General features: G+C 41.3%; 3 protein-coding genes across 3 annotated transcripts in view; 2 read left to right on the forward strand and 1 right to left on the reverse strand.

Annotated features, from left to right (window-relative positions):
• atp10d (ATPase phospholipid transporting 10D) overlaps positions 1-2,470 on the forward strand; it is a 113,958-nt gene extending 111,488 nt beyond the window's left edge. Inside the window, exon 25 of the mRNA XM_083633569.1 lies at positions 1-2,470. This exon is cut by the window's left edge and continues 67 nt beyond it. Coding sequence (XP_083489695.1) covers positions 1-108 — 108 coding nt within the window. The 3' untranslated portion in view covers positions 109-2,470.
• Positions 2,471-7,905: 5,435 nt separating this feature from the next.
• dapp1 (dual adaptor of phosphotyrosine and 3-phosphoinositides) lies at positions 7,906-19,058 on the forward strand. Its single transcript, XM_083634250.1, has 9 exons — positions 7,906-8,041; positions 10,681-10,803; positions 11,040-11,173; positions 11,460-11,590; positions 12,192-12,239; positions 14,264-14,326; positions 15,077-15,162; positions 17,629-17,716; positions 17,951-19,058. Exons 1-9 carry the CDS (start codon positions 7,989-7,991, stop codon positions 17,972-17,974), a joined length of 750 nt encoding a protein of 249 aa, XP_083490376.1. The 5' UTR covers positions 7,906-7,988; the 3' UTR covers positions 17,975-19,058.
• Positions 19,059-20,497: 1,439 nt separating this feature from the next.
• On the reverse strand, positions 20,498-27,500 carry lamtor3 (late endosomal/lysosomal adaptor, MAPK and MTOR activator 3). The gene is made up of 7 exons (XM_083632844.1): positions 27,414-27,500; positions 27,140-27,185; positions 26,195-26,229; positions 26,026-26,084; positions 24,154-24,287; positions 21,878-21,941; positions 20,498-21,109 (listed from the first exon to the last, which is right to left on the reverse strand). The coding sequence occupies exons 2-7, from the start codon at positions 27,146-27,148 to the stop codon at positions 21,036-21,038; spliced, it is 375 nt and encodes a 124-aa protein (XP_083488970.1). The 5' UTR covers positions 27,149-27,185; positions 27,414-27,500; the 3' UTR covers positions 20,498-21,035.
• Positions 27,501-27,563: the final 63 nt, after the last annotated feature.

Below are 27,563 nucleotides of genomic sequence, written 5' to 3' on the forward strand. Positions count from 1 at the left end.
AAACTGGACCCAGAGAGATACCGCAGGAGGATGCAACACTGGAACCAGAAGCACCGAACCAGAAGGCTTCCGGGCCTGGAGGCCAGCACCGCATCAGTGCTCTCCTGACAGAACCTCCCTTTGGGTCATGACACTGTGTCTTCCCTGCTCAGTACAGGATATAGACTGGTATCAGCATATTCTCTGGCCGGGGACAATCTGAAAGACTTGGAGGTTGGGGAAAGACTGCCCATGTTGACATGCTAAACGCACTACTGCACATCCCATCCATTGATAGCTGCCACCTTAAGAGCGTGCTCATTTTGTTGTTTTGTTGGTAGAAGTGAATGTCAACCAAAAGCCTTATTAGTGTGGCTGAATTTCATTTGAAATCATAATGTGAGCTGCTATAAACATCAGCCATGTGTTGAATGGTCACAGACCTTTATTGAAACAAGCGCAAAGCTTTAAGCCCATCTCCCACATCCCTCTAGCCACTCCCCCTACCCACCCCTCAAATCCCAACTCTCTACCACCTTCCTATCCCTAGCTACGACCCCTTTTCCCCAGCCTCACTAAACGTCCGTGAGTGTCCTGACTTTGCTGTCCTCTGACCCCGGCAGCGCCGTGGGAAAAAGTGAGTCACATACTTGTTTCACTTTCTGAATCATCAGAATGGATCATGTGTGGCGAAATGGAACACTGAACTCCTTACCCATTCATAAATGGGAACTGTGAAATGTGCAAACATGAGTATAGACTCAACGGTGCTTAATGCATATCATGCTAACATCAATAAATCACCACGTTCATTTTGCCACATGAGCATATTTACCATATACACAAATGAGACCATCAATAAGAGGACTATCACGATCTATGAATCACTCAAATTAACAATACCACCGATGTGAGGCAGAAGTTGGGTTTCCGTCCAAAGGTATCGCAAATTTTATTTGGATTTTCAGAAAATCGCAAAAGAAAATGCAAAATGATGCGTGTTTCCATCCACTGCTGTTACAGTGCATGTGAATATTAGGAGTTGATATGTGCCTTGCAGCCAGGCAGACATGCAGAGACGTTTATTACGATTGTGATTGTCTGGTTAAGTCAATCCAGATCAAGGGAACAGATCCTGGATCTGTTGATCTTCATTTGTAGTACAGGCCCCAGGTGCCACTCTTCAATTCGGCATACATACAACCACTGAGCAGTTACTGTAAGTGAATAATATGTCAATTATAGAAGTATGATGCTTTTTTTGCGATATTTCGATTTTTTTCTTCTTCTTATTTTGCAGCATTTCTACTCAGGTTTTTAATGAAAATGTGCATAAAAACAGGTGGCTGGAAACCCACCTAGAGGCTCCAACATCTCATTTGTTGACAGTAATTATCCAGAGGTATCACAAGAGAGAACGTTACTGATGGTTCAAATGGCTGCACTTACCTTTAAAACACGTGTGCTACACTGAATGCATTCCCTCACTGAATCATATTTGAGATCTTTAAACACTTTGAATTTTGTTCATGCTTAATTTGCACTGCTATGGTACCAACACCATGCTGGTATTCTTGAACAACATGCTGGTAAGCTTGCAATGCTTGGAATGTGTCGACACTTTTTGAGCTGGGGCTAGTTAGTGCATAGAGATAGATTGGTGACTTATTTGTGGATGCTGTTTTAGAACATTGACATTTTAAGAAATATGTTACAAGTGGCCTTTTTATTTTTAATACACCTGTTAAAACTGCATCTCTCTGCAATGGTGGAGTTGGGGCAGTTGGTGTAAATGGATGAATAATGACTGAGTCATATTGACTTGACTTTGGATCAGTCTGTGCAGCCACTGTACAGGTGTTTTGTGGGTCTCTGGTCAGTCTGTGCAGTCAGTCACTCTACAGTTATTTGCTGGTCTCTGCTACAGAAGGTGCCCCAGCACCAGCACCAACCTCATCATGTTTACTGCTGTAGGCTACATGAACCACTTCCCAAAACCAGCTCTGAAACCTGAGCCATGTGAAGATGGATTGTTTCTGGCATAACAATGTGCTGCCATCACATTCATGACCTTTGTCCCTCATTTCTACAGAATATGTTATCATTTTATCAAGCCGCTGCAATTTCTTGAGTACCATATTATAGCTGGTTAGCTATAGCTAGCTTAACTGCGAGATTAAATGTGCTATAAAAATGAATCACAGCCCATTACACCTTAGCTGTTTTTACTAATTTATTTATTAGCAGTTGGACCATTTGAAAATATTTTCGGCTGAGGGCAGGTCACCTGACCAATTTTCTTGTCTCTGATTGTTTGATGTTGAAACCTTGCCAACAAAGCATGCTCTCTGCTCAAACTTATTTCAAACTGCTAAATAAAACATTTTGCCGCATGTATTTTTTATACACACAGATTTAAAATGTTTCAAATATTTTTACTGTATCAGACTTTGTAATAAAGACACTGTTGTTCAAGCATTTTGTGCTCGGCACTAGCTGAAAACTATAATTAAACATGAGGCAACTTGTTTAACTTGTATTGTGATACCAGCCATCGTGTTTAAAGGACCATAGCAAGTACACAATCTTTTACTGAGAGAAATTCAGCCTGCAGAATTCTACATAATGGCTTGCAGAAGCATACGTGTACCTGTACACTCACCTGTACACTCACCTGTACCTGTACACTACCTGTACACTCAGACATTCAAGTCACAATGAAACAGCTTTCTGAGAGAATCTCTCTCACTTAATGAGATGGATTTCATGTTGAAAGCCTGTTGGAGCAGCAGGACATACAGGGAGGGAACATTCAAAAGTGTAAATCAATGAGATAACAGGGAGAGCAAGGCAGTTTAATTTGATGGGAGGCGATGATTTTAATGGTTGTATATGTGCGCGTGTGTGTATGTGTATGTACGTATATTATGTACATGTGTGTTTATATGCAGGTGTATAAATACACACAGAGAGAGAGATAGATTTTCACTTTAATTTTGATCCTGAATTTCACTCCAGCCAGAATATTTGTTGAGGAAATTAAATTACTTTTACTTGAGTAGCTTGATGAGAAAAATTGCCAAATTCACTACCCCTTACAAAAAATATAAATCATATATTACCGGTTTACCATGCAGGTACCTGTTTTAGCTGTGGGAATGGTTTGCACACTTCCAAATCACATAAAGTCAAGAATAACTATTTTACACCAATAGCATGGTTTACAAAAATGTAACTCAAGAAGTAAAACATATTGACTTTGGAAGTCAATATGAGTGGGGTAACAGTAACGTTATACTTTCCACATCATTTTAAACCACAGCTTTTGCAGGGAAAATCCACTCCTCAGTAGATTTATTAGGGTCAAAGCTCTTGAAATACTAAGTCAGCAACAAGAGAGCCCAGACTTTTTGGAAAGGTGGGGTAAACTTCTCGGACACTGAAAGTAGCCTATACCAGGAGGTTTTATTGTGGTCATGAATTTTCCACTTTATGAAAAACTCCCACTGTCCAGTGCCAATATAATCATATTGGTCTATTGATCAATATTATGTCAAGTTCATCTTTAGGAGGCTATTGAACTTAAAGTAATCATGCATGGGAATGACACTATGATTTAAGGAGGATTGTTGTCTCTGGACTAGACTGTTTGACCTATATTGTTTTTGATGTTGCTATACCAATATTTAAAATAGCTGCCAGCAGCCAATAAGTGTCATTCAATCTCTGCCACATTTGACCATTTTCACAACAAAAAAATTATAAAATTATCTCATGAAACGCAGGATGATGATAGCCTAATATTAATAATAAATAAATGTAGCCTATGCATAGGACTATTTGTGGGGAATCTGATCAAAGAAATTCGTTGGATATGATTTTGAAAGGCGAAAGGTCGAAAATATGATGGAGCATTCAATTCTGCATTAAACATGTAATCAATCAAACTGTAGGCTATCATATCATATCCATCAAACCAGTAGTCCATGGGCCAGACCAGATATCGGTACCATATGGGTGGGCAAAACTTTACCTATACTAAATTGTTTATAGGGTCAATATAAGTAAATTAATATATGATAGCCTTTCCACAGGAGTAGCTTTTCATATTTATTGGACATTTTCTTATTTTCCCCTATTTAGTCCATGGGCCAAACACAAAAATTGCACATATCGGTACCACTCAAGTGGACAAATTCTAATCATGATTTTTGAACAGGTATATATCCATAGATGATATTTTAGTATGATAGCCTTTGCAGAATGGCAGCTTTGTCACAGTTATCGGCTCATGAAGTTAGCAAACCCCTACAATAAATTCGATTCTAGGTGCTGATCCATAACCTATTTTAGGCTCAGGACCTTTAACCATGTTCTATGATAACATGTTTGACAACATTGTAAAGGGTAGCTTCTTAGCTTTCATTTGAGCTCAGTTGTGTGTCTGTCTGACAAATAAAGAGCTCACATGGGCTCTTCAAAGTGTCAGTGACATTAATTCTTCCACAGTTTTCGCCTAAATTATAGTCTTTATTTCAGCACTGTGGCATCTAGGAACATCACAGACACAAACAACAAACACTGGAATACTCATATAGGACTATAAGGATTCAGAAAAGGTATAATGAACCCATACTATCCCATCGTGAGGGGTGAATTTTGCCCTTTGAATTTGGTAGAAGAATGCCTTCTCGAGGGAAATGGGCCAGAACCCAAAATGTAAGATATCGGTACCATCCGGGTGGAGAAATTCTACTTGTGATTTTTTTAAATTCCTATGACCATGGTAGCTTATTAGTGCTTAACCACCCCTCTTAAATTTTGGCTTATGGGAATTATGGGAAATCATCTTTCTTTCATTATATCCTCTCCCTGGGGTGTCTGGACTACTAACTGTTAATATTCCATGTCTAGATATAGGCATGCTATCCTATGATACTATACATACCATACCATACTATACTATACTAGATAGATATATAAATATGCTATACTTAATTGTCTACTAAATTGGCACATTTCCCAGTCAAAAAGAGGGTAAATTGGCACGCTTTTCAGTCAGAAATTGTTTTATTTGTGTTACGGTATATGTACAGCTACATTCAAAATGTTTCCAGTCTTTCAACACAATATTAGGACAATCTACCCTTCCTGAGACCATGTCATCCACGAGGGCAACACCATCATCATCATTCACATCTGAGTCTGTCAGCTGTGCAGCAAGCTCTTCTTCACTGTCTTGGTTGGCACATGCTTGTAGTTTGCACAGGTTTGTGCATTTCAGACCGTTATTGAGACATGTGCACTCTGGTGGTTTGCACGACCTCACACACTTGCAGGAGAGCAACTGCAAGACGGCACCTGGTGCTGGGGAACCGTGCATCCACTGGATTTCAAGCTGCCCCTCATCATCTGTGGTCCACCTATGGTCCTTAAAGTACAGTCCATTGTTGATATCATGGGAAACTCCTTTGTGAATCCAGTCAGTCCAGATCAATATGAGTTTGTCAGCTTGTCAACTGCAACTGTTGCCCCGCCAGATGTAGCTAACCTGCATGATTCCAGCCACAACATCCAGCAGTGGAGGAAACTGCTCTACAGCGCTGCCAGCAAAGTCAGTCTGATCAAATTCTTGTTTGAGGAATGGAAAGGACCCAAACACAGATATAAACTACAAGACAAGGCCTTTTATGTTACCTGTGAAGTAGTCTGCTTCAAAATCAACAAGAACCAATGGGAGGAGGTAACACAGCTCAAATCCTCTCAGGAAGAAGCTGACACCTGCATGCTAATGCATGCTCTCCATGTAGCAGAGTCTGGCTTCAAGGCAGTGATCATCATGGCAGACACAGATGTCCTGCTACTGACTCTGGGTTGGAGCAAGGACATCCCATGCCCAATGTACCAAAAATGTGGAACACAGAACAAGACAATGTTCCAGGACATCACCAAACTATGCAAATCACGCGGCGATAGTATTACTGGCGCCTTGATTGGCATGCACACGTTCACTGGCTGCAACACTGTCAGCGTATTTGCAGGACATGGAAAAGTGGGCACCCTGAACAGACAGGACATATCAAGAAGCCTTCCTTGAGCTCGGCCGTGCTTGGGATGTCTCTAATGAGCTCTTCAAGAAGCTGCTGGAAATCATGTGCCACATGTATTATGTATATGTACCCTCTACACACATTACAGATGTCAACCTCCTCCGATACCAACTTTCTGCACCAGACGTGGGGAGGTCGAGTCCAGCCAGCTTCCACCATTTGAGGATTGGCTATTAATGCATTCCATTCATGCAAAAGATCAGACTGCAATCTCTAGACGGTCTCTTCAAACCCAGCCATCTGTACCAAGCCCCAAGGACCATGGGTGGACCACAGACGATGAGGGGCAGCTTGAAATCCAGTGGATGTGCGGTTCCCCAGCACCAGACCGTTTTGCAGTTGCTCTCCTGCAAGTGTGTGAGGTGGTGCAAACCACCAGAGTGCACATGTCTCAATAATGGTCTGAAGTGCACAAACCTGTGCAAACTACAAACATGTGCCAACCAGCACACTCAGATGTGAATGACGATGATGGTGTTGCCCTCGTGGCTGGCATGGTGTCTCAGGAAGGGTAGATTGTCCTAATATTGTCCTGAAAGACTGGAAACATTTTGAATGTGGCTGTTCATATAATGTAACACAAATAAAACTATTTTTGACTGAGAAACGTGTCAATTTACTCTGTTTTTGACTGAGAAATCTGCCACTTTAGTAGACAAGCATAGTATATCTAGTATAGTATAGTATAGTATGTTCAATATCATAGGATAGTTTGCCTATATCTATGTAATATTAACAGTAGTCCAGACACACCCTAGGCAACGGATAATGAAAGAAAGATGATTTCCAGGGAGGGCACTTTCCTGGTTTTGAACGACAGCAGTCCATAATTTAAGAGGGGATAAGCACTAATAAGCTACCAGTCATCAAGGTCTATCATATAAAAACATAATCTAGGGATGTATATGAATTTAAAAAATCACAAGTAAAATTTGCCCACCTGGCTGGTACCGATATGTTAAATTTAGGGCTCTGGCTCATTTCCCTTGAGAAGTCATTCTTCTACCTTAAGGGCCACATTCACCCCTCACGATGGGATAGTATGGGCACATGATACCTTTTCTGAATCCTTATAGTCCTGTGAGTATTCCAGTGTTTGTTGTTTGTATCTCTGATGTTCCTAGATGCCACAGTGCTGAAATAAAACTATAGTTTAGACGAAAATTGTGGAAAAACTAATGTCACTGACAGTTTGAGGAGCTCCTGTGACCTCTGTATTTGTCAGAGAGACACACAACTGAGGTTAAATGAAAGCTAGGAAGCTACCCTTTAAAATTCTATCAAATATATTCTCATCAAACATGAGTAAAGGTCCTAAAAAGAGCCTAGAATAGGATATGCATCAGCACCTAGAATCCAAATTATTGTAGGGGCTGGCTAACTTCATGAGCTGATAACCGTGAGAAAGCTACCATTCTGGAAAGGCTATCATACTAAAATATCATCTATGGATATATACATGTTCAAAAATCATGATTAGAATTTGCCCACTTAAGTGGTACCGATATGTGAAATTTTGGTGTTTGGCCCATGGACTACAGATCCCATTTCCAATAAAAGCACAATAGGCCTAGACCCATAACTAGTTTCAGCCCAAACACATGCTGTTTCTTTTTTACATTTCAAGTGTAGAGCAAATTGCAGGACATGAGGGGGAAGACGTTTAGCTACAGAAACCCCAGAATATGTTAAAACTGCCCATTGTGAAAATGAATGTGGAAATTGGGGACTTCACGGCAGCTGAGGAAAAAGTGGGCGGTCACTGTTGAGCTGCTCAGTTCAGGCGTGTCTGAATAGACACAGTAACAGCTTTCACTTCAAGAGTCACCGGATCATCCTGGATCAGCTCTGGATCATCAGAACCTCCAGTGGATTGAATGACTCTTCCTCGGGGGTGAAATGAGTTTCTACAGTGATACATCGACCAGTGAGGACGAGTTAGAGACGTTGGGGTAAGAACAGAATCAAATGGTGCTCATTAAAACGCTCTTCTCTTTCTGTCTGATATGACGCGACGCTGCACTTCTGTGGGTGGATGAGCCCCTGCTGGGGACAAAACAATCGGCAATTATATTTTTAATTATCTTGTCTCTCGCTTATTGTTGAGAAATGCACACGCATCATGGAACATGACTTGAAGCTTTTATAGCCTATTAGCCTACAAACACAAAGTAGCCTAACTTCTGCATATGATATGGGTTCCCTTCAGTAGCGGCTGGTGCATTTTTGTCCAGGGAGGGCTATACCAAATAACGGCCTGGACAATGAGGTTGAAATCAATATGATAATCATAAGGATTATTATCAATATCAATATCATATGTTTCACGTATGCAAAATCAGTGTTCATCTCATTGAACTGAATAGTGATGTCAAACAAACCTTACATTTTCAAATAATATTCCTGCCATAGCCTACCTCATTTGATCAGTTTTTAAGTAGCCTAACATTTGCTTGTCATCATCAATTTAGACAGCAGAAATGTCACTATTAAAATAACTTCATATCATCACGATGATTCTACTGAAAGACAACAAACAATAATAGGCTATTGAATTATCATCCACTCCAGCCCTAAATCAAGCAAAAAGTAACGGACGTTAGCCTACTAGTACCTTCTGAATCATATGGGCAACAGATTAGACTTCCCACAGCATGTGAATGAGTTACATTACATTACCTATGAGGAAAGCATGTTCGTGCATGCAAATATAGAGTCCGTCAAGAATGCATTGCCGTCGCTCTACCTGGCCCCACCTCCACCTGGTCGCTAGATACCAGTGCCCCAGATCCCTTTGTTTTGAGAGTGAACAGCGCATGTGCAATTTACACAGATCCTGCTGCAGCCATTAAAAAAATTAAAAAACTTGGTTTATGATTGGAAAATTTAGATTTGTGAATATGTGATTTGGCAAGTAGTAGAATCAAATTGGGTAGGCCCTATTGCATACATTCAGGCCAGGTCTCGTCACAGACCATCATAGCTGGGGGGGGGGGGGGTCAGTGTGGGTGAAACCAGCTTACTGTCATGACACCTCCTTTCTGCCGTTTTCCCCCACGGCCCTAAACAGAAGTCACTTACAGTATTGTGGACGTTCCCACGCAGCCCGACTGTATCTATTGTACGTTTCTGCAATCCACGGATAAATCTCAACAATGTCAGCGTAAATTTCAAACAAAACAGTTTTTTTTAAACCTTGCTGCCTTTAAAACAACTTTAACAACTTTGGTTATGTTTAGGCAGTAAAACAGCTTGGTTAAGGTTAGGATTATGTTTAGGCAGTAAAACAGCTTGGTTAAGGTTAGGATTATGTTTAGGCAAGTAAAACAGCTTGGTTAAGGTTAGGATTATGGTTTGGGTTAAATGTGACCACCAGCTCAAATGTAGTCTTTGGAAACGCCGTGTTCAAACACGGCCGTCTGGTGTTTACTCCCTATCTGTGGATACGATAAATGTACAATGCAGACATTTTATTCTGACGACCAGGCTGTTCTAGGGATTCCTGACGCGGTCTTATGCTTCCTTGAGATAATCGTCCCATATGGATCCCTGGGACTAAATCTGATCAAATGAGGCTCCATCCAAGTTTTCATTAAGTGCACCATTTAATAGGCTGAAGGCAGGTTCAATATAACGAATGTCAATGTATGTAACTGCAGCAATCATTGGGAAGCTCGATGGTGAGGTTTGTGTAACATAAAAAGACTAAAAACAATATGTAGCCTACTTCCCTTTTGCATGAAAGGGTGATAACCAAACATAGTAGAGAGAAGCGTCTGCGCATCCACTATGCAAACCAGGTGCTAGACTAACAAGGCTATACGTTGAAAAGGAAAAAAGTCTGCACTCTGGAGCATGTTTGATAACCAAACATAACCTAAATTAGTTGTTGGTTTCATTGGTCTTTTACAGCAACGTCCCTTCAACATCTGTTTCCAGTCTGTCTGTCTTGCAGTGAAATGCGTCACATTTGGCCTAATAACGGTGTTGAAGGAGAAACGTGCCTTTTTCACATTGTTTAAAGCTCAAACTAGAGCGTGCTGCTTGCTTCAAGAGACAAAACCTACGGCAGCTCCACTGACATTGAATTGCAGGAATATGTGATCTCTCATGTATATATTTTTGAGCTTTTATATTTAAATATGTGTAAATACATCAAATTGACAGCAAAGGCAATGAAGGTAATGTCAGAAACAAAAAAGGGAGGTTAGAGACACTTGATAAAAGATCATTATCTAAAAGCAAGTCAATAAATGTGGCTTTTTATGTTTAGAAACATTTTATCATAATCTTTTTTAAGTATCTTAGCTATATGGATTCTTTTCACAAGTGCATTGGACTTCTGCACAGTAGGCTACTCAAAATTATATAATAATCATAATAATAATAATCATAATAATAATAGTCATAATAATAATAATAATAATAAGTAAAAAGAATCCTTAGAGCCGTTGGCCATGTTGGTTTTACAGTAGTGCTACTGGCCTACATTGAAGTGACAGTTGCTTTCATCAGGACCTGATCAGTGAATTTGCAGGTGTTTTTTGCATGATAAATTGGTGAGACAGTCTATGATCCGTTGTGTTTGAAGGTGGTACCACTTTGACTTGTCCCGCCACGCTGCAGAAGCCCTGCTCCTGTCCAATGGAAGTGATGGAAGCTATCTCCTTAGGAACAGTAATGACGGACCTAGCTGCTTTGCCCTGTCTGTGAGGTCAGTCTGCTGAAACCAGCCTTCCTAACTAAGAGGAATACACCAAGTTTTGGGGAGATTGTCCTGTTGGTCAACGTACCCGGACCATTCAGTGATAAGAACATCGACACCAAAGTCATGTGTAATTGTATGCCTTCTAGGATGCAATCTTTAACAACTTTGACAGTTAAAGAAAATAGGATCTGAAATGACAAATGCAATGTTCAATGCCATTTCCTTTGTCATTTGACACGCAGGGCAAAGGACTCAGTCAAGCATTTCCATGTGATGCGCAAGGACAACGGCTATGCTTTCGGTTTCAATGAGTTTGCTTCCCTTCAAGACTTTGTAAACCACTTTGCCAACCAGCCTCTGTTAGGCAGTGACACAGGTACAGTATACTGAATGACACAGACTATGTAAAGGGTCTTTGTTGTAGCATGTATTGCTGACACAGACTATGTAAAGGGTCTTTGTTGTAGCATGTATTGCTGACACAGACTATGTAAAGGGTCTTTTCTATCACTTCTTTGCTTTGCTCTTTGACCAGTCTGTTTGACTTGTAATCTCGACATGTGAGGGTTACTAGAAGTCACACTGTAAATTCCAGTTTAGCCTGTTCCATGCAGATGGTGTAGACTGCACCTAACAACACCGCCCTCCTGCCTCCCAACCAGGAACTCTGATCGTCCTAAAATTTCCCTATCCCTGGCATGTGGAGGAGCCATCCATCTACGAGTCTGTGCGAGTTCACACCGCCATACAGACGGGCCGAACACAAAATGATCTTGTGGCGATCGCACCATCGGTATGGCAATCTACACACTTTTCACACACTTTCTTTTGTTTGCAATACTGAAGTTAGAACAATTCATCAGTTAGACCAGGTGTGGGCAATTATTTTTTCCTGGCCGGCCACATGACGTGTTGAAGACAATCACGATTTAAAAAAAAACGCATTTATGTTTCAAAACTGATCAAAGTGTTCCTCATTTGTGAAGATTATCTTGCTGAACACAAAGTTCACCGTTTCATGAACTTTTGTTAACCACAGACCTTATTTTAGTAATTTAAACCAAATCCCCATATGAAAACCCCATTGACTTTGAGACGAGGAAACCGAAAGTGCGAACATCCAGGTCTTTCGATCCTGTGGTGTTCTAAACACATTGCATATCAGCAGTAGAATGCTATCAGCAGCCCCAATCCAAAACATCAATTTCAGTAGGCTATGTGGCCCAACCCCAATAATGTTAAACGTTATCACATAGTTCACAGGAAGTGTCAGGTTTTGGTTTAATGTTTGAAGATTGATGACCAAACCTACTGGACCGTTCAAATTAAATTCTCAGTTCAGGTCAAACTTAAAGTCAATGCTTCCCTCATTAACACAAAGCATCTGTTTACAGCTGGGCACAAAGGAAGGCTACCTGGTCAAGCAAGGAGCAGTTGTGAAGGTAAGATCAGTGGGTTATAGTTGTAAGGGATTGTGAAGGTAAGATCAGTGGGTTTGAGTTGTAAGGGATTGTGAAGGTAAGATCAGTGGGTTAGAGTTGTAAGGGATTGTGAAGGTAAGATCAGTGGGTTATAGTTTGATAGAGAATGAAATTCCACAGCCAAAAGGTAAACAGTGAACCACTTGAAGGAAACCAGTTGAAATGAAATGATGGAGCCAGGAGTCAGAAGAAGTCGTCTGATATGATGTATTTGACATAGATCTTGGCCAAGAGCAAGAGATGCACTCTTGGCCAAGAGATGCACTCTTGTATATTCACGGATGGATACACAGGCTTACATACATTGAACAGAAAGTCAAAGATACTTATAGGACACACATCAGATGACATCAGTCTTGACGCACACTTGAAGGCCACTCTGTAGACTCAACCTATCTGTTATTCTGGCCCTGTAGAGAGCACCGTGGCACGGTGACAGGGCACAGTGTGCGATAGAGAGGAGCTGCAAATGTAAGGTACAGGTTATCTAAATACGTCTGTCTGTGTATGTACACAGGTTATCCAAATATGATGTCTATCTGTGTATGTACACAGGTCATCTAAATATTAAGTATGTCTGTGTCATAACTATATGTAACTAAAATGGAAATGTATATGAATATATTAATAACTAGTGATTGTCCAAATAAAGGCTAATGTGATGTAAATTTTCTCTATCATAGTTGTAAGGGATTGTGAAGGTAAGATCAGTGGGTTATAGTTGTAAGGGATTGTGAAGGTAAGATCAGTGGGTTATAGTTGTAAGGGATTGTGAAGGTAAGATCAGTGGGTTCGAGTTGTAAGGGATTGTGAAGGTAAGATCAGTGGGTTATAGTTGTAAGGGGTTGTGAAGGTAAGATCAGTGGGTTATAGTTGTAAGGGATTGTGAAGGTAAGATCAGTGGGTTATAGTTGTAAGGGATTGTGAAGGTAAGATCAGTGGGTTCGAGTTGTAAGGGATTGTGAAGGTAAGATCAGTGGGTTATAGTTGTAAGGGGTTGTGAAGGTAAGATCAGTGGGTTATAGTTGTAAGGGGTTGTGAAGGTAAGATCAGTGGGTTAGAGTTGTAAGGGATTGTGAAGGTAAGATCAGTGGGTTATAGTTGTAAGGGGTTGTGAAGGTAAGATCAGTGGGTTATAGTTGTAAGGGGTTGTGAAGGTAAGATCAGTGGGTTATAGTTGTAAGGGGTTGTGAAGGTAAGATCAGTGGGTTATAGTTGTAAGGGATTGTGAAGGTAAGATCAGTGGGTTAGAGTTGTAAGGGATTGTTAAGGTAAGGTCAGTGGGTTATAGTTGTAAGGGGTTGTGAAGGTAAGATCAGTGGGTTATAGTTGTAAGGGATTGTGAAGGTAAGATCAGTGGGTTATAGTTGTAAGGGATTGTGAAGGTAAGATCAGTGGGTTATAGTTGTAAGGGATTGTGAAGGTAAGATCAGTGGGTTTGAGTTGTAAGGGATTGTGAAGGTAAGATCAGTGGGTTATAGTTGTAAGGGATTGTTAAGGTAAGATCAGTGGGTTATAGTTGTAAGGGATTGTGAAGGTAAGATCAGTGGGTTATAGTTGTAAGGGGTTGTGAAGGTAAGATCAGTGGGTTATAGTTGTAAGGGGTTGTGAAGGTAAGATCAGTGGGTTATAGTTGTAAGGGATTGTGAAGGTAAGATCAGTGGGTTATAGTTGTAAGGGATTGTGAAGGTAAGATCAGTGGGTTATAGTTGTAAGGGATTGTTAAGGTAAGATCAGTGGGTTATAGTTGTAAGGGATTGGGGTTTGACAGAGTCAGCACAAAGCCATTAGAATGAGGTTTTGGTTACGCAATCTCACGTTGTTTGTAGCTTTTTTCCCCTCAGTTCTACCACAATGATCACAGGTGCAAATGTCATCTAAGAATAGTGCAGCAGGGTCCATCACATGGTGCTGATTTGCATCAAAGAAATGAGAGCTTTGACTGCGCTGGTATTTGAAACATCTAATTTTATACCTTATTGCAGAACTGGAAACAGAGGTGGTTCACACTCAAGGGACATGAACTCAAATACTTCAAAGACAAAATGGTGAGTTTTCCCTACCAACACAAGGGTCACAGGTTCGAGCCCCTGTGTTACCTCTGGTTTGGTCTGGCGTCCATACAGGCACAATTGGCCGTGTCTGCGGGTGGGAAGCCGGATTAAGGGTATGAGTCCTGGTCCCTGCACTAGTGCCTCCTCTGGTCAGTCGGGGGGCGCCTGTTCAGGGGGGGACTGGGGGGAATAGCATAAGCCTCCCTCGCGCTACTTCCTGTCGGTGAAACTCCTTGCTGTCAGGTGAAAAAAAGCGGCTGGCGACTGCACATGTATCGGAGGAAGCTTGTGCTAGTCTACAACTCTCCCCAGATCGGCACAGGGGGTGGAGCAACGACCAGGACAGCAAGGGGGATTGGCAAAGTACAATTGGGGAGAGAAAGCAGATTTTTTTTTTTTTTTTCACACGTTTGGAACATCATTTTGTAAATGTCAGAGAAGCGGCCTCTGCAATGTGAGCAATAAACTTTGAACTCGTATATTATATTATCTTATATTACTGAAGAGGTTCAGAATTGGCATTTTATTCTGATGTGACTATCTTGATCTATGGCGCTTTTCCTCTTGGACTAATTATATTTTTAATGTTTCCCAAAGAATTTCCTTTAGCTTGCCTGTAGCAGCAGTTTAGTTTGAACTGTTTCCAATCGTATTACGAAGCAATGAGAAGCAGATGATTGAAATGATTTGAACATGATTGATGCAGCAATGGTGTAAAGCTGTAGTTTGTCCATCTTGTTCCAGTGTGAGGAACCCATTCGCACCCTGGATCTGAGAACCTGCTCTGCAGTCCAGTTCGACTACTCTCAGGACAGAGTCAACTGTTTCTGGTAAGTTCAGCTGTCAGCAGAGATTTCCAGTGTCAGAAATCTCAGCACCTGTAATTGTTTAATCGTTGGTATTGTTCAATTACCCTATCAACCCCCAGCAAACTTACTGTGTTATGGTCATGCTATGGTCATGGTCACACGATATTGGGTTCACGATTTGACCATAAAGTTCAGTGACAACAAATTCTGACTGTGCAGAATTCTGTTTATTTCTGAGACACAAATCTTTCTAGTGATGGCATTGGCTTGCTAAAATGTAAGTTTAATTTCAAAATGTCATTCCAAAGTGCAAATAATATAATTTGGATGGAGAGCTTGTGAAATTTAGCAGAGGCAGATGCCACAACATGAACACAGAAGTAAAACAACATAAACTAGAACGACCGCACCGCAGATATATGCCTCCGCCAACAAGTGAGCAGTCAACATCCATGTTGGTCCAGACTTTGACGTTTGAGCCAAATGTGAAGAAATTCCGTCAAGGTGTTACTGAGATATGGGCTGCGTTCCAATACCATACTTGTACTTCTTTCTTGTAGTATGTACTGCCGCTGCCCTCACAAAGTATGGATTGTAGTGTGCAGCATGCATGTAAAATGCATACTATTGGGACACACTGTCGTCACGTGAGCTTCCTGAACTCCGACCTCTTGCTCACTTCCGCCGACGTCCGCAGCGCCACATTTGATTTTTTTTTTTTTTTTTTTTTTTCAATAAACAAAGTTTGGCAATAACAAACAGTACATTATACAAAAAATTCAGACTAAGCATTTACAAAATTGGAACAGACAATCAAATAAACAAATTGCTGTTATATTGTAATGTATGTTGTTGTTTCTAATAAACTGATGTGATGATACTTACATGCAGTCTCATTCTTAACAGTATAATAACGTGCATATTTCTGTCAGTGATTTCTGTCAGTGTTTTGATCATAGTTATTGACGTGTTCACGGCGTCATGGAGGTGGGCATGGATTATACACGCAGCTCAGTCAGTGCGACGTAACTCCAGTAGGTGGCGGCAATGCACAAAAAGTTGTTTGCCAACCGCCATAAAACATTAGAAGAAGAAGAACTTCCGCTGCGCAAAGGATTGTGGGGAAGTTTGGCTGGAGCAGCATGCATCGATGCATACTCCGAAATAGGAGCTGATGTAGTACAACATCCTGGTACTCTTGGCATACTGCATCTGACATACTATGTATTGGGACATACTAATTCTTTTTTTGCCTACTAAATAGTATGGAAGTATGGGTATTGGAACGGGGCCCAGGTGTTACTGAGCTTGAAAATGGCGTTCGTGAGGTCACAGTGACCTTGACCTTTGACCATCAAAATGTAATCAGTTCATCTTTGAGTCAGAGTGGACGTTTGAGGCTAATTAGACGAAATTCCGTCAAGGCGTTCCTGAGATATCACGTTAACGAGCATGAAACGATGCGGCCGTGATGTCACAGTCACTTTGAACTTTGACCACCAAAATCTAATCAGCTCATTCTTGAGTCCAACTGGACGTTTGAGGCAAATTTTAAGAAATTCCGTCAAAGTGTTCTCGAGATATCACGTTAACGAGCTTGAAAATGGCATTCGTGAGGTCACAGTGACCTTAACCTTTGTCCTTTGACCACCAAAATCTAATCAGTTCATCCTTGAGTCCAAGTCGATGTTTGAGGCAAATTTTATGAAATTCCGTCAAGGCGTTCCTCAGATATCGCGTTAACGAACATCGGACGGACGGACGGACGGACAACCTGAATCCATAATGCCTCCGGCCGGCGGAGGCATAATAAACACAATAGAAGATAGGAGGAACACGATATAGACTAAAGGAGAAAGCTGGCTTGTGGCTGGTGAGGTGACAGACAGTAACAGTATGAGCCGGTCAAGAAAGAGAGAAGTCTAAAGCAGACAAATAAGAGAAGTTCATAGAGGAAGGGAAGAGGAAGGTGGCTAGAATTTACTTCCCTTTACTTTGTACACAATTTCTAGTGCTGAAAAAATCACTTCAACATGTGTTTATGGAGGATGTATGATCTAAAATCTACATACAATTACTGTGTCTTTTATTGTGACTTCTTTATTGTGATTGCAGGCTAATGTTTGGTGGCCGATAGCAGATAGCTATTTCAATAGCATGGTACCATTATCACAAGAGCCATCCAAGTCAATTATTGAATTACTTGAAATCGAACAACAGTTCTAAAAATAGAACAAAATATGCTAAATGTTTTTGTGATGGGAGAAAAAGTATGTGAGCAAAGGGGTTAAACACTTTAGTAAATAAGTTGTTTCTGTTATTTGGAATGTATCACAATCACAGACATACACAGTTGAGAGAGCAGTTTATAGCCTGCCCTAAACCTCATTTTGGGTTCTTCTCTCTGTGTTGGCAAAAAGTCAACAACATAATGCACTATTTTTTCCTATTTTTGGCTCGAGTGGTTCTATATCTCTGTTTCCACAGCCTGGTGCTTCCTGAGAGGACGTTCTATATCTGTTCCAAGACGGGTGTGGAGGCAGACGAGTGGATCAAGATGCTGAGGTGGAAGCTGGTGAGAGAGAGATAGAGGGTGTGCCTCTTCTGGATTGCATTCCTTGCACAATGCTAGGAGGACGTGCAGTGTTTAAAAAAAAAATGCAATGGGGACTCCACTTGTTGCTCCATATAATTCTGAAAGCTTTGCATCACAAACAGTGCAATTAAAGATAATTAAAAATTTGTGAATTTGTGAAAAATTTGTGAATCATTAACCTAAAAAAAAGTCTTGACCTACTCTTATTTCCAGTCACAGATCAGAAAAGGCCGATGACTGTTCTAAGTGGAGGCTCACTGGAGGAGAAGACGACGGCGATACATGGACGATACATGGAGTATTAAATTTCTTGGTGTCACTATTTCGGATGATCTTAGCTGGCACTCAAATACCAAAGCGATTGTTAAAAAGTCTCAGCAACGTCTTTTCTTCTTAAGAAGACTTAAGGAGTTCACCCACAACAGCCAGATCCTTGTTAACTTTTATCGCTGTATTATTGAGAGCATTCTCACTAGTTCCTTCACTGTATGGTTTGGTAATCTTACTGTTAAGGAGCGAAAATCCTTAAATAGGGTAGTGCGCCTTGCCCGCAAGATTACTGGTGCCAACCTGCCGGCTCTAGAAGAGCTCTATAGCTCCAGACTTTTGTCCCGGGCCTCCAGTATTATCAGGGACCCTGCAGGTCACCCGCCCGCCAGTCTTTTTGAGTTACTCCCTCTGGGTAGACGCTACCGCTCCATTAAATGCTCCACCACTCGCTTTGCGAGAAGCTTTTACCCGAGTGCTGTGCGTAGTTTGAACGATCACAAATCTAAACGGTAGATCTCTGTTTTGTCTAGACCATCTAGACACCTAGACTTTTCTTTTTTTCTGTTATTTTCTTTTGTATAAGATGTCTTATACTGGTTTCTCATGCAATTTGATCCTTGCTTAGGCACTTTACTACTGTGCACTTTATGTCTGATTGTGCACTTTGTTCCTGCACTTTAATAAGTGAGCGGGATCACTCGGGCCTTTATCTCATTTTATTGTTTTATTCTTTTATTTTATCTTATTTACTTTTTAAACCTTTTTATTGTCTGTCTTTTTATGCTATTTTATGTTGTCATGACCTGTCAACATGTGTCTATGTTTTAAGCTCTTGCACCCCAATTCCAATGTAGTTTCGACTGCAAATGGTAAATAAACTGACTCTGACTCTGACTCATTGGGCTGTATAGAGACACTGCATGAAATAGGCCACGCCCATCACGGGGGAAAGCTCTCCATTCACCTCCAAACACCAGCGTCATTTTCCTTGAATTAAACATAGCTAAAAGCTGTTGTGTGGTGGGCTGCGCAGACAACAAATGTAAAAGATCACCAGTTAAAGTTTTTTTGTACTCCCGAGCAAGACAAGGAAGCCGTTGAGAATTGGCGAGAAGAAGAATGTGGATCGAGCTGTCAAGGAAGTAAGTTGGAGTGTTCATCTTCCGTATATCTTTGTGTCCAACACGTGACATCGGAGAACTGCAAAGTCACAACATGGACCCTATAATGACTGCCGCATGAAGGACAACTATTACAACTACTACACTCTGCTTTATGCTACATTTATTTGAGTTGGGTGAATTTCCTTTTCAGGTCTTTGCACTGGATTTTCTTTCCAACTGTGAATGTCACCTTACTGGGAATATATAATCATCAGTATTTGCTTTAAATAAAATGCCCATTCACACAGAACAATAACTCCTTCATAAACAGCTGGTTCCCACAAATTGTCATGGATACAATTTCATTTTCCATGACTTTTCAAGAACACATAATAGAATTTCCATGTAATAGGCGGCAGTGACTCTGAACCAATACCACAAATGATTATAGTTACCGTATAGCTGTAGTGTGAACACAACACAGACATTCTATTTACTTATTTTTTTTGTGATCAAATGTTTTTTTATTTTTCACTTTCAGTTCACAGATCATTTCCATGACAAAAAAACAAACAAGAACAAAACAATGATAAACAGAAAAATAGTCAGGTAAAGTCATAAACTGGCAGCGACGCACTGAAATGCATCCATACATCCTAACCTAGATAGACTATAGTCCACAGGAATCCCAGCACAGAAAAATCAATAGACCCCCTCAATATCTCCTCAGAATCTCAATGCTAATTCCGTCGCAGCAGCAACAGGGGTGTGGATCACTAGGCTCATAAGGATTATATAAATTCTTTAGATAGCAACCACTGACATCACAGACTGCCAAATTCAGAGCACCACCTGTAAAAGAAAACAAAAGAAGGAAAACAAAACAGACAGGACGATAAATTAAATTAAATGAAATTAAATGTATGGCGCCCCCACCCCCCCCAGATACAACAATTACACACTTCAGGGGAATAAGATTTTAAAAAGAAGTACTGGTCAGGGTCTGGTATAGAAAAAGAGGATCATGCTAAGAAATCTTTGAGTGAATTGATAACATTCTGCCAGTTGATTAAGGTAGATTCACTTGCACCGTTTATTCTAGCAGTTGACATCTCCAGGTACACGACATCTAAATAAGTAAGAACCCATTGCCTAATGGTAAGAGAGTGAGGAGGCTTCCAACGCATCGCAATCATCTTTTTCGCAGCTGTAATACCAGCTAGTACAGTACGGTACATTCTATTTACTTATGATCTTTCAATCTTTTTATAGTTAGAATAACTGAGTGTGAATGGGCCTTAACAGTTCTTCAACAATAATTCCAAAGCATCAAGTCAATCTTGTGGCAGAAATGCAGTTTGTTTTAATAAATAAAATAAGTACATGAATGAGTCATACAATTTATTAACTTTAAAAATAAAAGTAAGAGTCAGAAGACGTCCAGGACATTCAGATGTTAGAGAATTAAAGGAAATAACAGCATTACCAGATAGAAACTAATCAGCAAAAGGTGTGTCCCATGGTGTGTCCATGTGTATGATGATGCATTCATGTCCTATGGGAAAGACAGCAAATACAAGCTTCCGACTAGAAAATGTACTCCTCTTTTAGGAAATACCTGTTGTCAAGTTTAGTAAACTCCAAATAAAAACAACAAAACAAAGACTTTCCATCACGTAATTCATTTTGTACTCATAACTCTAGAAAAAGCCATAGAAACTAGCAACATTTGTCATTCATTGCTGACATTACAAGGTTTTGATTTGCTGTCAAAACAAACAAACGCCTCACTGAAGTGAAACGGTTTAGCATCCCCAAGTGGCAGCAAGAGCTAACGCAGCTTTAGAAACGGGGAGGGATTGAGCGGGCGTGAGGGGAGTTGGAGCGGTGATCCTGTTTGTGAAGCCTCTCTCTGGCCTCCTCTCTCAGGCTACCTCCACCACCTGCCTCAGCTCGTCTATCAGCGGCACCAGCTCCTTCTCCAGACCGATGATCAGACCTGTGGGAGCAGGCAGAGATGATGATGTCACCAATGATGATGATGTCACCAAGAATGATGTCATCATTGATGGCGAGTTCATCATTGATGATGTCACACTTGACATAATGTCACTGTGGATGGTTATAATGATGTCACTGATGATGTCACACTAGCATAATGTCATTGTTGAAGGTTGTATCAGCAACAATCAGTCTACATTTAGCCTTTAATCTTTGCAATTTTCTCTGTTATTACCAGATCCTGTTCATCCCTGAATAATCGCTATTGGCCTGCTTTAGCCTCCAGCCTGTCACATTTGTCTGCGTGTGGGTCCACTAGCCTGCCACCTAACAATCACAATTGAAAAATGCCATGCTTTTTGCAGACCTTGATTTATTTTGAAGATTGTTTTTAATCTTCACAGCCACAAATATGAGAATATTATGAGGTGCTTGGCAGGGTTCCTACATGCATTCCATTTTAAAATTCCATATTTTTCTATGTTCTTGAGTGGATGTGATTTTGGTGGGTATTAACATTATTCTTCACATCAACGAAAACATGAAAAAGCTAGTGTATGTGTATCGGACCTGAACCACATTTTCCCATACTTTCCCAGACATTTTTTCAAATTCACAAACTATTTAAGACCTTTATCAAATTAATTTAAAAAACTTTTCTAGACCTGCATAGGAACCCTGTGAACGAGGTCGATATTTCAGTGTGAGAAAAAACGGAAGAACCGTCACTGCCGTCCTTTCGGTACACGAGATAGATTTATTTTACCTGTGTTGGCATTGCTGCTGGCAATGAAACTGATGACCAGTGGTAACCGATTGAACTGCACAATCTGTTTAACAGGGAGAAAACAGGGATGTTTGGTCAAAAACTACACACTTTATGAAAATGGCATTAGTATAACTTAGTTTTTTATTTTGAAAGTAAAGGCTCAGTATTTCAAGGCCATTTCTACTAATAAATTATCCTGAAACCACCATTAATATACAATGTTACAAGGTTTTTTTCTAGACAACCCATGTAATATTGATCAATTCTACAAATTAATATGTAATCAACCAAACTGCATCTTTTCGATCATATCGGAGATGGACAACATATTATCTCTGTATACCGACAGACTGATATCCTAACATGGGCTTTGGTCACTATTACATTAAATAGGCCTGTAACAAAGGTGTGACCAAGTCAACTTTGCTTGAGTGCAGTCAGTCTCAAGTCTAACTCTAGAACAGCAACTCAAGTCAGAATAAATCAATCCAGTATCCAGTATCAATTTAATATCTTAAAGAAAACTAAATATCTAGGACTTTTAAATGCAATCTGCTTTTAATATCATATCAAAGCCGTGCCATAATTCCATACAAATTTAGAAAACAATTTATATTCAGTCGTCTCCTGGAACAAATCCCATCACTTTGAATCTAAGTGGGAGGTTTTCAAAGTGGGATGCTGGCCTCCCCAGGGGGGCTCCACCACGCAGCTTCAGGGGAGACTGGCCTCCCCAGAGGGGCTCCACCACGCAGCTTCAGGGGAGACTGGCCTCCCCAGAGGGGCTCCACCACGCAGCTTCAGGGGAGGCTCACAATGAATGGAAATGAAGAAATATGACATGAGTTATTAAAAGCAGCTATAATAGAATAGCCTAAATGTGTGTGATTTGGGTAAAGAGATAGTTCAGAGATAAAGCACTTTTGACAGTTTTTCCCACTTTCCCAAAGTCAGAAACACATAAATGCCTTCAAATATCAGGCTATCTTGGCTCAATTGTTGAGTGTCTATGGGATCAAATAACATAATCATGATCCCATAGACGTCCAGGAGTTGAGCGAGGGGGACTCCTCCTTCCAAGCTTTGTCTGGGGGGCCCACAGTCTCAGACTTTGAAAACCCAGATCTAAGTCATTTACTTTTTAGCCGTCAAAGTACAAGTCAGAGTCAAGTCCCAACAAGTCACGAGAACAAGTCAAGTCAAGTCTTAAGCAATTCAAACTGTAATAATTCTGAAGTGTAAAAGTTGCACTGAGAAGTCCTTCAATCCAATGTGATGCACTTGTGAAGGCTAATTAGGCTAAGTTTCATGTGCAAGTGAAATATTAATTAGCCTATTCATGTTTGTTTTTTATTCATCACTAAATGGTGAAATACTTTCATTACCCTTGACTATATAGAATTGCATAGTTGCCATCAATCGTAATGCAGTTACAGTAGATTTGATCATTTGTTTGATGGTAGCTGAGATAACCCTATGTGAAAACATGTTCTTCAAATGTACCTGTAATTCTTTACACCAGCTGGGTTCCCAATCTTAAGAATGCCGTGGCCACTTTGAAATCTGGAAATCTAGGAGAACTAGGCTGCTGCTGCTGCTGGCTGGGCTCTCCGGCTCTGCAGATAGACGCTACTCGCATTGACTGCATATCTCTGATGTATCACTCACTAGCTTGTAATTCTCATAATGGAACCTAACGTAACATTAGCCGCTCGTTAACAGCTGACAATGGCTGTGTGCTGATAAGCCTCCACTTTGTTCCAGAGCACTTTTCTTCTTATGAAATTGATTTTGGGGAGTGTTGGCAGACCACTCGCGGAACCACTTGCAGCGCCTCCCGGTGGGCCGTGGGCGTGGCCCACACTTTTGAAATCACTGCTTTACACTAAAAAAAAATGACAATTTTGAGGTTTGAAGTTTTGTCATTTAGAGGTTCTTGATTTTCTTTGTCTGAGACTAAATTGGTCTGGAGACCAAATTGGGTCACATGTGGCCAGTGAAGTAAAATGAGTTTGACAGCCCTGTGTTAAGGCTGTCCTCTCTCACCTGTGTTAAGGCTGTCCTCTCTCACCTGTGTTAAGGCTGTCCTCCCTCACCTGTGTTAAGGCTGTCCTCCCTCACCTGTGTTAAGGCTGTCCTCTCTCACCTGTGTTAAGGCTGTCCTCTCTCACCTGTGTTAAGGCTGTCCTCTCTCACCTGTGTTAAGGCTGTCCTCTCTCTCACCTGTGTTAAGGCTGTCCTCTCTCACCTGTGTTAAGGCTGTCCTCTCTCACCTGGTATGTGTTGTAGTAGCAGATGATGCTCTTGTTCTTGGAGAGGCCCAGCTTGCTGCCTTGATCTGTGGCCAGAGCGAAGGTGGACAGGAAGCCAGGCCGCAGGGCGTGGACTGGTGCGTTGTCATTGGCCACTACAAGGACACAGTAGTCAGTTTAACAACAAGTAGGTATGACAGGTGTGTCAGGTATCAGAGGGCACATTATCTCATGCCTTCTGGTTCTGCCCTTCATTAACAGGATTCTGGGCCAAAATATTTGACTGGTACTCTTAAGGTAGGGCTGCACGATTTATCGTATTTTCATCGTCATCGCGATATGAAAATGCGCAATGAACACATCGCAAAAGTCACGTGTTATCGCAAAATAAAAAAAACTGAGTTACGTGACAGGAGCAAATGCTCTTTCATGTCTTTCACATGCAGCCAAAAGCTGCTCTCACCAAAGACACTATAAAGCAAGACACTTCAACTTTGAGTGACTCCCTGTATCTGTGTTTTCGCCGCGTCATAGACAAACAGCCAATCACAAGCTGATGACCAGAAGACCCGGAAGAGTACCATTTGGCGTAGCAAGCATGCGGTAGCATGGAGTTGGGTCTATCTATCTGCTCTCACTCGTCTCTAGCTACAGTAGGAGCTAACTTAGCTCACATTAGCTCACAAGCCGCAAAGCCAACAACGTTGAGTAGCAGCAAGAAGCGATTGCAGCAACCGTCAATTTCTTGGGAGTTTAGCGAGCGTGACTCCTTACGAGACAACATCCAAACGCCACAAAGAAATAACAGACTCCATAACTCGTTGTTTGACGAAGGACATGATGCCTATTTGCAGTGGGCAAAGACGGGTTTAAGGGTCTGATAAACAAATTGGACAGGAGATACCAGATTCCATCAAGGAATCATTTTTCCATGGTCGCCGCCATCCCCAAAATGTACAAGACCTGCAGGGAGGCTGTGGAGACAGAAGTGAGTCAAGCTGAATACTACTTCTTTATTTAATAGACATAGGCTATTCAATGTTTGGGGTCTATGTTAGCTGTCTATTAAAGCAGAATGACACGTTACTGTAGTGAATATGTACCCTTTTATATTTTTGTTTATAGCATTTTATTTATTTATCGCAGGTCATGTCGTCATGCACCTGATGAGCAGTGCTCATGACAGCTTAGCAGCTTACACCAGGAAACAGAGAGTCAACTAACTCAGCCTGCTCACCGACCAGGCTGATACCCATATTGGCTCGGCCCCACCCCTAAAGAAAATGAGCAGTTACTTCTCAGTTATGACTGACTCCAGCCTCAGTCCACTCCCTCTGAATCTCCGCCAAATTTTTTAATCGTCTGCTTGACAATCCGCTGAAGCCCACGGTCATCCATGGTATTTCCATGATATTCACATTTTTTGGAAAGGATCTGTATATCAATGTTATATAATCTGCTATTGAAAGAGCGCAGTGGCCAGTAAGGCTGTTGTGGCGGGGGGTGGGTGTGTGTGTGTGTGTGTGTGTGTGTGTGTGGGGGGGGGGGGTGGAGGGCATAAACACTTTCACACTGTTCACGTCCCAGGGTTTCCAAGCCTACATTTCAACCGTGAGTCACATGTAACATTTGTGTTATTTAAGCCTAACCCAAACCATCCGTTTAACTAATGTGTTTTAGTAGCAGAAACATAAAATGCCACGTTTTACAAACATAAAATACAGCCATTTTGGGGTCATCGGCCATCAGCAGACAATCAGATTTGCTCACTTCCTCGTTTCCTATGATGTCATTTTGTTTCATGAACAATAGTTTTGCCTCCCGAGTGCAGAATGGAGACGTGAGTCTGAGTTACAGCAAGGAAGTCTGAAGGGTACAAGAGTGGGACCTTACCTTTGAGAACAGGGACACCATCCCTGTCTGTCACTACAATTGCATGAAGACCTTCAACACTGGTGGAGAACAAACAGAAGGATTTGAGGAATGGCTCAACTCTAACTAGAAGAACTGGCCATTTAGTTGTGTGGAACATAGCTCATAAAATCATATTAAGTATACAAACCTGGGCAACTGTTTGTAGAGATATCTCTTCAAATCCTGCAGGAAAATTGTTAGAACCTGTTAGAACTCATCTGCTCAACTAGCCAGACAGTTTGTGGCCATGTTGCATAACGTTCTCTCTTGTAAGGAGAACATGGAATGCAAAACATAATTGAAAAATCCTGGCAGTTGAATGCTGCCTTGCTTACTGGCACACGTTAACATCTCGTAGAACACCTCCGTCATTCGGCACACACACACACACACACACACACACACACACACACACACACACACACACACACACACACACACACACACACACATTGAGAACAGGAGAAGTGCCGACAGGAACCTTGGGAGTTTGAGTATTTCATGACATGTTTTGCTTCCCAGGTGCGCTGGATTTGCATTGATCACTGACAGCCGCATGTGTTGTTTGCGCGCTGCGTGCAAGCGGTGCACCATGATAGTAAGATCAAACACACCCTGCTGTAAATTCAGCGCAGGCTGTGCAAAGACTGCTTCTAAACGGTTGTTTCACGCAGCAGTATCATTTTAACAGCGCTGGTGTTCCGGCTAAATTACTGGCTTATAGGCGGACGATCATATCTTCGGATCTGCAATCGCAGGTCGGATACGGGTAGGAGAGCTTTTTGAACAGCCTTGTCCACCTATTGAGGATTGTAACGCTGTGTGACGCTGACTGCTGTACAGTAAGTACAGTAAGTGGCGTCACGTTATGGGGCTACTCACCTAGCAAACTCGGTAACGAATTGTGAGGCTACAGTAGCCGCGACGCAAGGAAACGTCCTAGTATAGCTGTGCGTTGCAGTAGTCGAGTAGTGTTTTCCCTGGCCTGCATAAAGTTGTGCTGCTTGGTGTGTTAGCTGTAACATTCCTATGACGTTAAGAAAGTTAGACGTGGAAGAAAGGCGGAGGAAAATACAATAGAGACAATACTCACATCAGCCATGGTGGCCAGTGTTTATCCTGTCACCAGACGGTCCCAACTGTGTGGAGAAAACAGAGACAGTCTAGTAGTCAATTATCAAGTTAACGCTAACATTTTAGCTTCAATTCTTTCGGGCTGTTGAGAGCATGCTAACGTAGCTGGACACATTGCGAAAGCTGCCAACGTTACTAGCGCACGTTAACGTTAGCTGTTTCTTGTATATTAAAGGCTATCTAGCCAAACAGTTAAAGCATAATACTATTTTAGATGGGTAGGATCTTCTTACCTAACGCTAGTTGAGTACAACTTCGGTGCTATTATCAACAGTATCACTGCACAAGCGTTTACAAGAGAGCTAGCAGATGAAGTCACATGACATGGGTCACATGACAGTGTTGTTTTGAAGTCAGACCTGCGCAGCCGCAGCACGGCGCGT

The sequence above is a fragment of the Poromitra crassiceps genome (assembly GCF_964638095.1).
Source record: "Poromitra crassiceps genome assembly, chromosome: 3".
Classification (NCBI taxonomy): domain Eukaryota; kingdom Metazoa; phylum Chordata; class Actinopteri; order Beryciformes; family Melamphaidae; genus Poromitra; species Poromitra crassiceps.

Coding starts and splice junctions, on each gene's coding strand:
- dapp1 (XM_083634250.1), top strand. CDS start 7,989: ATGAGTTTCTACAGTGATACATCGACCAGTGAGGACGAGTTAGAGACG. Junction 14,327..15,076: donor AATACTTCAAAGACAAAATG/GTGAGTTTTCCC, acceptor ATCTTGTTCCAG/TGTGAGGAACCCATTCGCAC. Junction 15,163..17,628: donor GACAGAGTCAACTGTTTCTG/GTAAGTTCAGCT, acceptor CTGTTTCCACAG/CCTGGTGCTTCCTGAGAGGA.
- lamtor3 (XM_083632844.1), bottom strand. Junction 24,288..26,025: donor TGGTGTCCCTGTTCTCAAAG/GTAAGGTCCCAC, acceptor GTGTCCTTGTAG/TGGCCAATGACAACGCACCA. Junction 21,110..21,877: donor CAGCAGCAATGCCAACACAG/GTAAAATAAATC, acceptor CTGCTCCCACAG/GTCTGATCATCGGTCTGGAG.